General features: G+C 30.9%; 1 protein-coding gene across 5 annotated transcripts in view; it reads left to right on the top strand.

The window, feature by feature from the left end:
* Positions 1-13,677, top strand: part of LOC130448964 (class A basic helix-loop-helix protein 15-like) — a 165,734-nt gene that overhangs the window by 139,620 nt on the left and 12,437 nt on the right. For all 5 annotated transcript variants that reach the window (XM_056787685.1, XM_056786885.1, XM_056788418.1 and 2 more), the window contains 3 exons: positions 6,010-6,182; positions 6,768-6,913; positions 12,820-12,956. In XM_056787685.1, the coding sequence (XP_056643663.1) occupies positions 6,026-6,182; positions 6,768-6,913; positions 12,820-12,956 (440 nt within the window). In that variant the 5' untranslated portion in view covers positions 6,010-6,025. The remainder of the gene's footprint in view (positions 1-6,009; positions 6,183-6,767; positions 6,914-12,819; positions 12,957-13,677) is intronic.

The following is a 13,677-nucleotide window of genomic DNA, read 5'->3' as shown; positions in this document are numbered from 1 at the left end:
TAAAACAATATAAAACTGAGAAAGTACATATTCTAAGGCAGTAAAATAAAAACAGAAATAATTGAAACAAATGCTCTTGCAATGACTCAACTACACGAAAACAAGGAGAGTCAAATTTAACGTACTTATTTATCATCAGATTGTAGAAATCGTTTATGTAATAATACTTCAAATAATATTTTCCCCAATTTTTTTTAAATTTTCAATTGTGGTTTTCCTAATTTTCATATCAATCTTGTTGCACCGTTTTGGATGAACTTATCAACGTTGATTAACAATAACAAAAAATTCATGGTAGTAAATTCAATGATTTTGATTAAGCATTCCAATATTTGAATAAGCTTGAAAGTTAATAATTCAAGATTATAACATCGAAATTGATTCCAACTTTCATATTATATATGTTTGAACATATGTACAATAGATCAGAATGAAATTTCATTCTAATGGCTTCGTAAGACATGATATGTAGTAGCCTTTTGAATGAGGTCTCGAGATACCATCTCCAATCTCCAGTTTTTACAGTAATTAGTTGTCAAAAATTGAAATCGGAAAACGAAAGAGTCACGAACCAAAAATTATTTTGTATATGTTACTATTTTGTTTTTATGCAGCTTAAGCTGTGAATATTATGCGGATAAAAAGACAGATTGAATCTCTGCATAAGTTCTCCCCCTATAGAAACGTCATATCTGATATAAACAGTTTATCTTTATTTTAATAGAGTTAGTTGCTTTAGTGGAAATCGTAATTTTTTATTTAAATTTCGAGTGTTTGAAAGTTGTACATAAAACTTTGTGCGACACAACTGCGAGGCACTTTCTCAGGTTTTAACACGTTGCTTTAAATAGTATTTTCACAGTATTTATTAATGAAATATTTTTATATCTGTGTGTGTAGAAGAGCGGAATACACATTTGGAAACTGATAATCTCATACTTATTACATGTTCTTAATGCGTCTGAAAACCATTCTGCAAAAAAAACATTTTAAAGTACTTAAAAATTGAAGTGATTGTTTGATTTTGAAAATCGTGACAGCGAGAAATATTAAGATAATAATATTGATAATAACAACATAAAATTCCTGTAATAACTATACAATTATGGAAAAAATTATTACCACTATTTATTTGTTTACTTATATTGAAATATTGTATGCAATGACGATAAATAATTTAACATCTATACCTATAATTTCGCTATAGGTCATATTCGTATTCGAGAACCAATTTCCTGGTATAATTCGATCTCGATTGAAGCCCAGTAAAAAATTCACAACAAAAATATTGTTAACCAGTGATCAGAAAAAATATTTATTCAACAGAATTGTACTTAGGTCAACTGTACTCTCATAAATGAAAAGAAAAAGAAAACAGTATATCTAAATAGCTAACATCAAGTAGTTTCTCCAATGTGTTTCATGAATCTTCTTATCTTTTTTATTTTCGCTCTGGAGATCATTCAATCACTTCTGTTATACCATATATGATTGGAACTGATTCCTATGTCAATAACATTTATTAACAATTCCATCAGTTCTAGCACCGCAACTGTTTTTTCAGCATCTCTTCTCCTAGTTCCACTGTTTGCTTCACAGTTTCCTTCCACTTCCAGCAGAAACTTACTTTAGTGGCACAAATCCAGAAGAGTGCGACAGCTCATTCCCACTTTGATTTTGTTGTTTTTCACGCCATTTTTCTATTCTTTCTAAGACTCCCAATATCTAGTAGTGTACTACTTCTGCATATTCAATTTTTTTGAATACACACCATTCCTGATCCAATTTTCATTATCGAGCCATCAGTGAAGATTGAGATTTATTTTCCTTCTAAGATGGATTTCTCATTCCATTCTTCTTCATTAGGAATGTTTATTTTTAGTCTCTTCTTGAAAACGATTTTGAATGATAATATAGTCTGTTCTAGCAGCTAATAGGTACTTTATTCTTTTTCCTTCCATTTTGTTAATTCCTACGTCTATTATTCTTTTACCTTCAAAATAAAAATTTAATTTATATTGGATCAACATTTTTTAAATTGGAACATGGCCAACTTTTTGAGCAACATAAAAGTAGATCGAATGTTTATTAAAACTTGCTAATTCATGGTAGAAAAAAATTAGAAATTGTAATGGAATACATCTCTAAAATGTGCGAGCCATAAAGCATTAACGTTCTTGATCATTATCATAAATTCAATTTTGATAATTACCTACTCTCTCATGAGAGTTATGTTGAATCGGTATTACAATAATCCAGCTGATTCGGTATCATTAAAATGTCAAGTTAACTTATGCATTGAGGTCGAACGAACTAATATAATAAATCATAATGATTTTTAAAGTTCGTATATCGAGAAATTTATGTATGATTAATCAAACTAACTTAAATTGTTCTTGATTCTATAATGTTTGGGATCAACAAATATTCCATAAACATAAAAAATAATATTGAAATAACAAGTAAATGATTCGCACAATACATACACCTGTTGTTCCTTTTTTTCGTTTTTGTTTGAATCTTTGAATCTCCGATATGCAATTTAAATTCCCAATTTGCATTTCTATACGTTTTTTGAAGAGATTTGTTAATTTTAATAATGCTAAAATGCTACTTCTCGAAATATTGAATTACTCGAAGCGGATGTTGCAAATCGACTAAAAGCGTCCCAAAGTGTTATTAAGAGAATGCTTGATGGGTTTCAGGCAACTGGATATGTTGTCCAAAGAAGGAGAATTGGTGGACTCAGAGTATAACCCGCCATTAATGATCGTTACCAGGGGGTCGTAAAAATGTATACCTACAGAATCCTTGAAAGAAGACTTTTTAGTGCTTATATCAGTTTCAAAATTGATGCTAATTTCAGATCTAAGCGACTTTTAATGAGAATGCCATTAACACCTACGCTGAGAATAAAGATTAGATTGGACATTGGAACACCATCATTGGCGTAATAAATGTGTCTATTGATTGTTTTCAGACAGTAGACGGCCTATCTAAGAAATTATGGTGTGGGCAGGAACATTTTAATGACCTACTGAGTTGATTATATTTAATGAAAACATCACAGGACCGATAAATAGGAATCAAGCGGTGGCTGGCCAACATATTGCTACAATTTCATTCCGCTATAGGCACTAATTCATGTTTATAGGCGATAATGATACACCTCAACGAGTTCCGGTTGCGTTGGGTAGAGATTGGACAAAATTAATTGGGCAACTTGATTGAAAGCAAGCAAAAAAGATGTGCAGCTGTGATGTGCCAATATGGGTCACATAAAATATTAGCTGTTGATTTTTATCAAATTATATTAAATTGTTTCAATAATATATATTAGTATTTTACGTAATAATCAGTATTCTGAGATAAAGCATAATATATTATGATTCGTTGTCGGAATTCTACATTTAAAAATATATACTTTTTAAAGAAACACCATTATTTATTTTTGTTCTAGTTTTTTAAATAAAATTCAATCAATATGGTTAAATTTTGAACAGTTTATTATTCTACTAGCTAGCTACTATACTATATTAGACGGAATAAATAAGGAATCCTTCTAGACAACATTATCACGAATAATATGAAAAAATATCATGAAATTCGAAATCGTAATAGATTAAACAACAATGCTAGTAAAAAGTACCTAAATGAAAAAATATTCGATTTCTAAATTGATCCAAGTCATGTTGATCAACAAAGTAGGGATTGATTTAAAAATATATTGGGTAAACAAAAGAAGCGTGAATTATTAACATAAACGCGGGACAAATTAATCACTCAGAAGTATGAAGGATACTTCTAATCAATATTTGAAAGGATTCCTTAAAAATTCGCTGTTAATAAATTGAATGGTGAATTGTTTAGAGAATTCAAATATGAATAACATTTTAAGTCTACATTTCAATTCACCTAGCAACATATTTTTTATGTTGAATATTTTCTTACCTAAACTCTGGGTCAAGGCAGGGACGGATTTAGATCTCTGAAGAAGTAATAGTGGAGCCCCCTCCAAATAATTTTCTAAATGAAAGAACAAATTTTTCACAGAAGTTTTTCAATAAAAAAAATTATTGTGGAACCAAGTATATTCTTTTCGAAAACGAGAATTATTTGAAATCAAGTGTTGACTAACGGAACATTCCAAGCTTCTGATTGTCTGATTTATGTGAATAACGAATACGTGAATAGGTGAAGGTGAAACGTCATAATAATCTCAAAAAAAAAGTTTTTTTATACTCATAAAAATTTGAGAGCTTTTTTTGTGTCTCTATTTTCTCTCGGCGGACTCTTCTTTATCGAAGCCCTGGGATTGTAGGCTAGAAACTCTGGATTTCTTCGGGCCCTGGTACAAAGTCAAAATTGGCTCGCAATGCTTAGATTTTGGGATTTTTTAGGTTAAAAGCTCAAAAAACAGTGTTAGTAACTTGTTTTGATGTTATAAATAGAAGGAATTGAACTAACTCACTGTAATATCGAATAAAATCGCATTGAAAATACAATACATACAAATATTTCAAACGTTTAAAGTGAAGCACAGAAAATAAATCAAGCCGCAATTGATGTATACAATCTACTTTGAGAAAACTACATAATCCCATATCAAAACTGGAATACCAGAAAAATAATAGTCATGACTGTAATAATCTTGATTTTGAGAAACCTTTGATAATGAACCATCGCGATTTTTAAATAAGATTTATACAATTAAATGATACACAGCTCTTTCAAACGTATAAATATGACAAGTTATTTTTCATTGTTATCAAAAACTACGGAAAGTATCGAAGCATTTCCATTTCAAAAGCATATCTCTTCAGATTTGTAGATATTAGATGCAATTACATCACTTGAATTACTTGAAATATACCAAATGCCAAGGGCGTTGATATTTCTTTATAGAAATTGAACATAAAGTGAAGATTTAACAAATGCAGAGTGCAAATCTACATTTTTCTTATTTTGTAGGGACAATTGTGTGCAATTACTTATCACCCCAAGATTTATTGTTTCTTATCAAGTTCAATGATTTAATACTAAGTAACATATATGAAATCGAACCTTTGATAGAGATAGTTAACAAATAAGTTTTCTCTTGCAAAATTCTACAAAATAACTGAGAAGAAAAGTTAAAGATGCTATTTGAGGTAATATTACTCTTATTATAGTTTTTACTATCGTATTATTGACGCTGTTATTGCAAAAAATTGTCAAAATTGTACGAGCTGCATTTCATTTCACGGGAATAACTGTTTTTTGCAACCTACATACAATACGCGGCCTTTACATCACACACACTGGGAAATCCAACTAATTGACCTTGAGCCATAGTATATTATGTTCTATATCCTAGTTAGCACCATTCAAATATGACTTTATGTTTTTCAAACATTGACAAAATATTTGATAAAGTAAAAAATGTAAAAGGAAATTTATCGGTTCCCAACACAATACGCTAAATTAAAATTGATTAATATGACTAGGGACTGCTTTGCACTCTACATAATCAAAAAGCTTTCGACTTCGTGTACGCCCGGTTTATTTCTAAGCTCATTTCATTCGAAATATTTTCATATCCATTAATTTCCCATGGAAATTCCTTTTCAAGTATTCCATCATGATCAATTGATATCTCACAAATCTAACTAAATCAATGTATGTGGACTAATACAAGTTTTTTTGGCTTCTTTGGTCTCTTATAACCACAGGCTTTGCAAAAAATAGAAGTAACTAAAATTACTAACGCTTCATCACTTTATTACTCTCTCATACATAAAAATAGACTATAGAATTTATAATATTCATATATTGAGAATAAAAAGTTGTAGTAGAAGTTGATGTAGAAGCTATTGAAGTATTTTTGACATTATAATATTATTATATATACCAAAACAGATATATTTTAAAGGTTTCCAAATCTATTACTGTCCTTGAAAATAGTTACGATATTGCCACCTTTTCAATAATACAAACCACGTAGTTTAGTCTATCTTTTCCTTGTTTCAGTGATTTCTAGAAGACCATGCGATCTTTGGAAATGACTGCGTCATGGAATGAAGAAGATGAGGATGTAGAAGTTGAAGACATGGAACTCAGAAAGCACCCAAATGACGGAAGAGATGATCTCACAGAATCAAGCAGTGATGAAGCAACTGAAAAAAAGAGACGAAAACATGGAGGTATTATTTTGTATTAGATTTCTTCCACTCAAAAGCAATCAGTTATAAACAAACATTGATCCAGAAGTTATTATAGGAATCATTTGTTTTGAATAGCTTTCATTCAAATTTTGTGGTTCTTTCGTGTCGGGCGTATCCAAGTCTCATCACCTATCACAATGGATATTGAGAAAATATTTTCCAATAGTATTGTCAGACAACTTTGTAGCTATAGACCAGTTTTGTTGTCTTAGTTTAAGATCTGTGAGCAAACTTTTCATTGTATCCATTCAAGCAGAAAACGTGTTCAATTCGCCAGTGGCCGAACTTCTAGCGATGAAAATTCAACTAACATCAACTAACGGCAGCATATTACGTCCCTTTCTATCCAATAGGGTTAATAAATAAAATATCAGTTTATATAGACTAGAGGCATAAACATGTGAAATATCTTCATTGAATAGAAGGTATGTGCTGAAAATGTGTATGGAAAAGTTTGTACAATTTTAATTACGCTTTTACTGTTTGATGAATTATCTGCTTTGTGGCATTTTGATACTCATTGTTGGTTTTTGTTTAACATTTAAGTTCCTTTCTGTCTTTCAGGAAGCGCATCTAGTGGCAGTGCCTCAAGTGGAACCACAATTCGACGGCGGAAAACGTGCATCAGTGCGAGAGAGAGAAATTTAAGAAGACTGGAAAGTAATGAAAGAGAGAGAATGAGGATGCATTCGCTAAACGATGCGTTTGAAGTAAGTATGATTGAAAATTCAAATCATCGATTCAAATTCTCGATAATAAATATTATAAAAAGACAGGTTATTCCCTTTTCCCTATTGTAACTTGGCTTTCCCCTTTCGGGAAAGGAAGTTAACATTGTTGACAAATGTGAATTATAAAGAATGTTGAAATTCTAAATAGAAAGTTATAATTTGTGTAGTTTTTGAGAAGAAACAGGAAATTTATATTGAAGATTAGAAAAGAGCTGGAATTGAACAAATAGGGATAGGGATATGTTCTCCGTATGGATAAGAGCTGTATTCAAAGTATGGATTATTGAAAGAACTATTGTCGTCATATTAGTGACTATAGCTGCAATGGTAATAGTTTTAATGACGTTGCTTTGTTAGTCAAAGAAAAGGATTGGTTCTAATATGTCCGACGAATATACTACTGAGAATTCTTCACTTCATAGTATCTGCAAAGGTACTGTTCAGTAGTGCGATAATTATACCTAGAACTTGCTGTTTGTAATCAAGCCCAATTGAAAATGAAGGTTAGACACCTCCTAACCTCCGAATATTTGAGAAAAAATAAATTCAGCGCACGATAAAAGTGAAGGGAGGTTGGCAAATTCGACAAATGCAAATTTATAAAGCGTTGTAAGCCTTCATGACTGTTAAATCTTTGGTTTTGGGAATTAATGAACGATATAAGTTTTTCTAGAAGCAGTTCCTAATCAGATTTTTGATGTCAATCAGCTAATAGAGCAGCATGAAAAGAAATACAAATTACAAAATAGAGGCAAAACTAGAGTTTGCTACAGATGGTATGGGCAGTTATTTTCTATCTGTCTATTTTTTATATTAAAAAATACAAATAATAAGCCGACAACAACTACTACTATCGGGGATCAACTCCAATATACGCTGTAAATACTGTTTTGTCTTCTATCATCGAAAAACAAATGTCTCAAAGTAGAAATTTCATCTTTTAAAAGATAATAGATACATTAAATTATCGATTTTTTATATTCTTAGTAAAATGATATAATATAATTTTGTTATATCTTGGCAGCTTTCCAACACTATCGAATCTTGTTTCTGATAATATCAATCCCGCGTAAACATGATCTAACTATCTCAAGACACTCACATTTATTAGATAGTTTTACTCATACATTCAAACTTAACTGAGAAAATGGAGTTCTTTGAACACGTTAAAACAGAGCAGTTGTGTTAAAAAACGGAATTTCAAAAAAAGTGATCAATTTTCAGTAATTGTATATGTGTTCTTGGTGCCCCAGTTAAAACTATAAACGCTCCTAGGGAACTTATAAGGCTTGCTCAAATCTTTAAACCTCACACGTGTGAATGCTGGGCGTTCGCCGATGACGTAATCTGCAGTTTAATTCTGATCTATCCTCCAACGGCATTACGAATCGTCTATGATGCCTACAGCATAGTAGATCTAATAGGCCACCACGACTATCATTATTAGGAAATCAATGAGTGCGAGACAGACAGATAGCGAAGTCTATGAGCGAGATGTAATACACCTTTCAGCTCCAACAAAGATGAGAGCAGCGGTGGTTTTGCTGCTCCGAGTCTGTCGTTACCCTTATTGCTATCGAATGACGAGCACCCAACAACATAGACCCTACAACAGTATCACTATTATAACAGCTATGCTTGATATTACTATGGGGTCGATAAAGTATCGCCCACTCACACTCCAACCTTAGCGAATACTTTAATATTTTTGACCTATTTTGTTATCCTTTTGAAAAGCGTATGTAGATATTATTGAAGTGAACAGGTTTCATCTAATAGAGCATAAATGACATTTACCAAGGAAATTATTTCATGAAATGAGATGTACAAGATGTGTGGAAAGCTAAAATAGACGACCATATTTAAAATGGAGCAGCTTCAGGGGAATATAACCAAAAACCACTTGGTTTAAAACAGCACACTACTGGCAGACGGGAACCTGGACAAAAGTCGATTATGTTGAAGAAGCTACAGTGAAAATATTGAGATAGTTGAATGCATATGATACAATAACATATTTCATTCACTTATGAACTCCATAATGCATTAATAAAGTGTTGTCACTAAGGTGTTCATTTCTAAACAGCCATGTAACTATATTTATATCGCTGAAGGTTTTGAACATGGAAATTGGAATGTTTGAATATACGTTCGAGTGTATTATTATATAATCAGCTACTCAACTAAAATATTATGTAAATAATAATATACTTTAACATTTATTTATTCATCATATTTGGAATTATTCTGTCTTGTCAATAAGCAGCGAGGTCGTTCAAAAAATTATTTTCGCTTATTATGTATTCATTTTTCAATTACTCCTGTATTTGTACATAAAAATGGAAATTCAATGAAGTAGCTTCCTAAGATTCACCAAGTTTTTTATTATATTCTTTTCCCCAGTGCACCTTTTCAAAACAAGGTAATTAAATGATTTTACAACGACGGTAGTCAAAATAGCTCAAATAAACCGATTGAGCGAAACATTATTTTCTATAATTATGGAATGAAGAATGTCAAATGTGGAAAATAGTCATAATGTTATCTCATATCTGTTATGACGTAATATTTCACAACAATGATAATAATTTTTATAATAAAACTAATATTCTTAATTAATAAACGTGAATCTACTTAGGATCAGAACCAATAGACCACATTCAAATAAAAGAGTAAGAAATAAAAAAATATTCTCCCATATTTAAGTGCGATATCTCGAAAACGAAACTATTCTTCATAACACATATTTTGATTTTCTCTTCATCTGCTTATTTTGATTTTTTGTTCATGTGCTTCCTATGGAGTTACAAAGTAGCGCACTCTTCCTTGAGCATCCATCTTTTACCATGATTTCTTACTATGATCTTATCAGCTTAACTTGAGACTACTTTTCTCTTTTTTCTCCTTGAGTAAAAATTATCTTGACAATGCTCCGTAGATTGAATTGAAAATGGTTCTTCTAAAAATGGTAATACGAACAAGGATGATGCTGTAACACTCCAGAAATGCTTCATGAAATCCGCGTCCTTTTATGAAATAGCTAATAATGTAAATAGTTTAACCAAAACGATAATATAATGATTTGCATGGAAGATTATATATGAAAAAGCTACAATCTGCATTGTTGCTGCTGCTATTACTTAATGCTAATCAGAAGCTCTGTGTTATTAAAAATCCAAACCAATTTTTGGATATATTTAAACGTATTCCAAGTGAATTTTCTCGTCGACATGCCACAATAGATTAAACTTGGGTTTTACCCCAGAAACAAAGATACAGTTGACAAAGGAGATTTCATCTAATTAATGTGTATATTTAAAAGGATATGATGAAAAATGAATTGCTCTTCTCACAATGAAGTAACTTTTTCATTGTAAAATATCTGTTCCGTCAATCGCTCTCGTAATAAGCCATACAAATAAAATTGTTATATTCTCTTCGAGTTTGTTAAAAGAATTAAAACATTTAAATTTTGTTCTTACAAGAATAAAAATAAGATAACATAACATAAGAAGAAGATAACCAACTTTTATCATTCTATTTTATGTTATCTGAAAACCCATTCCTCGCATGGTTTCTATGTTATCACGCCGACAGATTTTTTTTCAACATCTCAAACCAACACTAGTGCGTAGTTTAAAACAAAAAATGCTTTATAAATGTGAGCTCATTTCTTTGCATTTTTTTGGAAAAGAAAGGGCATATACTAATCCCATTACTGAATTTTACTTCGTGGGTAGGCTTAAGGGGAAGGTATTTTCAGGGATTGGACCAATTTTTAGTAGCTATATGTCGACTTTGCGTTTCTTGTACTATTGGACATTACAGATCCTGGACTAGGATTAGTAGGAGTCAAACAAAAAAGGCGAATCAAAATTCACTCTATGAATGAAAGGGGTAGTAGGAAAAATGGTTATATACGCCTAACTAAACGACATAAACCAATTTTTCATGTATACCAGGATGACTTCAAATAAGTTTAGTTACTCTAGTTCAAAAACTCAGCTGACAAATGACTTGTGACACATGATTTTGAAATATACATTCGCATGTGCAGAACTTTACCTTTAGATTGGGTGAAGGTTATGTTATTTCTTTGGGTGAACGCCCTTTTTTTCTATTTTAAGTTATGATATGTCTATTTTCACTTATCTTCTCTCATATTTGAGAACCGACCATAATATCTGCCTATATGACAAAAAACGATAGGGGCCTAATTTTTTTCAGTTTTACACTATGAACTGGATGAATAATAATTCTACTCACTTATAATGAGGAAATTACAGTTACAATAATTTGAAAACATGTTATAATTTGTTCAAATTAGTGTCTTGTACTCACCTTTATTTTTGTAATTAACAAACGTAAATAAATGCCAACATAATTTAGCAATGTTGACGATATATATATCTTTTATATCTATCTATATATCTATATCTATATCTTTTACTGATCTCCTTGTGAAATAAGAAACATTCCACCGCTTTATACAAAAGCTACTCGATTTTTGCACCTTATGTAGGGAATTTCAATTTACCAATTACATCTGAAAGGTCAGAAATTGGTCATAAAAGGTCTGTTGATCTTATTAATTGGTCGGCGTTAGAAAAATTTTTATTTAGGGTTAAAGTTTCACAAGGACTTTAAGAAATTTAAGCACCTCATTCGCTTAATATTTAAAAATGGTTTATATTGATTCATACATTCAAAGAATAATACAAATACTCAAATGTATTATTGTTGACTAAAAATTCAATATTCTTTTCAAATGCTGACAATTTGCAGGTCAATATTTGACTATTTTTTTTATTTGGAAGCTGAGTTATTATTTCATCCTTCAAAGTCTCTTCTACAATTGGCTTTTGTGAAATTCTTGTTTCTTTTCTTTCCTCTATTTCGCCAATTGTCATATGAATGAGCATTTTCATCATAATATTTGAACTATACGAGAAACTTCTGCATCATTTTGTTTTAATTTTCTCTCTTTTATTTGAAAATTATTAAAAGAGTTAGAGTTTAACAATATAAATAGAAAGCTAAACTTGAAGAACTTTTATGATAAATATATTTTAGAAATTAATTTTCATGGTAATTTTTTACGTAAATAAAATATTTCTAATCTAAAATATGTATATTTATATAAAATTATTGTAAATAAATTAGTCAACTATCATTCCCCAAATTCTATACATGCACTTTGACATTCACGTAGTTTAAAAAATATATACTATATGTTTCTCCACTACTTTATATTTGATAGCATTTATATGTCTAATTTCAAAGCATGCTCGTCACTATAATGACAACTTATTTAATTTTCTTAGGGCCTTATCATCCTACCGGATTGCGAGCGACTTGAATGTGGCGCGCAACGTTTTTTCTGAAAAGTAATTACCTAAATCCTGGTACATACCACCTTATATACATTTTGTTAACGAGTGTATTTTGTGCTACAAACACGCGACGAAAACGTTGCATTTCTGCCACGCGTCCATTACGTCCTCGCGACGCAACTGCAGCGTGTTCGCGACGCTTTCGTTGCGCGCCCGCTCCGTCCCGCAGCCGCTCGCAAACCACAAGTATGATAAGACTATTAATATAGAATTTAACCGACCAAATATTTATATAAGCTGACTAATTATCAGCGAATGCTTCTCGAGAGCGCATAGGTGGAATTTATTTTTTTTGCGAATTAGAGGCTAAAATTTCTCAACGGCCGTTAAAATTTTGTAGCGCTGACCAATTACTAAAACCAACTGACCTTTATGAGCAATTTCTGACCTTTCAGAGATTATAATTGGCCAATCGACATTTCGCACATGAGGTGCTAATATTGCGGAGCTTTATACAAAAACCACTGATTCAAATCTTATTATTATTTACAGCAACTCAGAGAAGTCATTCCACACATTAAAATGGAACGAAAACTATCAAAAATAGAAACTTTAACGTTAGCAAAAAATTATATAATGGCGTTAACTAACGTCATTTGTGACATGCGAGGGGAAGAGAAACATTATACGTAAGTTACTTTTTGTATTTTCTTTATATTAAGAGGATTATTTAAGAATATATCTGAAACTTGAGAAAAATTATTGCAGAAATTTATGATAAATAAATGGAAGATTATTATTAGTTGATTTGTTGTCTAGAAGTTGTTTTGGAGCAAATTTGATACTTTTTTTATAATATTTGAATTATCTTGAAAACTCATTAACTTGATGAATGGAAACAACCCATACTTTGTAACTTTATATACTGTTTACAAATGGTTTCAAAACCCGGTAAAAATGTGCAAGAATTGGACGAAACGATAAAACAGGGGATATTGAAAGACTTCTACAATTCACTTCTGATACGCGAGTTTGTAAGTTATCCGGTTTCACCTTCCTCGCCAGATTTATCAAAATATTAGCTCTGTATCTTTTTAAAAATAAAAAAGATGTCAAAAGTGGAACATTGGAAAATTGAAGTATCTATTTTTGAGCTAAAACATGAAGTTTCATATTACCTTTTTACTCTGTTCATAATATTGAATACAGTGCTTACCACTATATCATCACACAATTATACAAAGGTACAAACTGTCACGCTTTTTGATATCAAGTTATCAAACAGTGTGTAATAAAAACATTGTATTTTTGTACCATATCTAGTATTTTTGTTGTGTTGGACAAACCAATGACCTTGGTTACACACATATATACTAGAAAGAAACATTCAAGCAAAACAATGGTTTATTG

This window comes from Diorhabda sublineata, chromosome 1 (assembly GCF_026230105.1).
Source record: "Diorhabda sublineata isolate icDioSubl1.1 chromosome 1, icDioSubl1.1, whole genome shotgun sequence".
Classification (NCBI taxonomy): domain Eukaryota; kingdom Metazoa; phylum Arthropoda; class Insecta; order Coleoptera; family Chrysomelidae; genus Diorhabda; species Diorhabda sublineata.
This window is presented reverse-complemented; position numbering and strand designations above follow the sequence as displayed.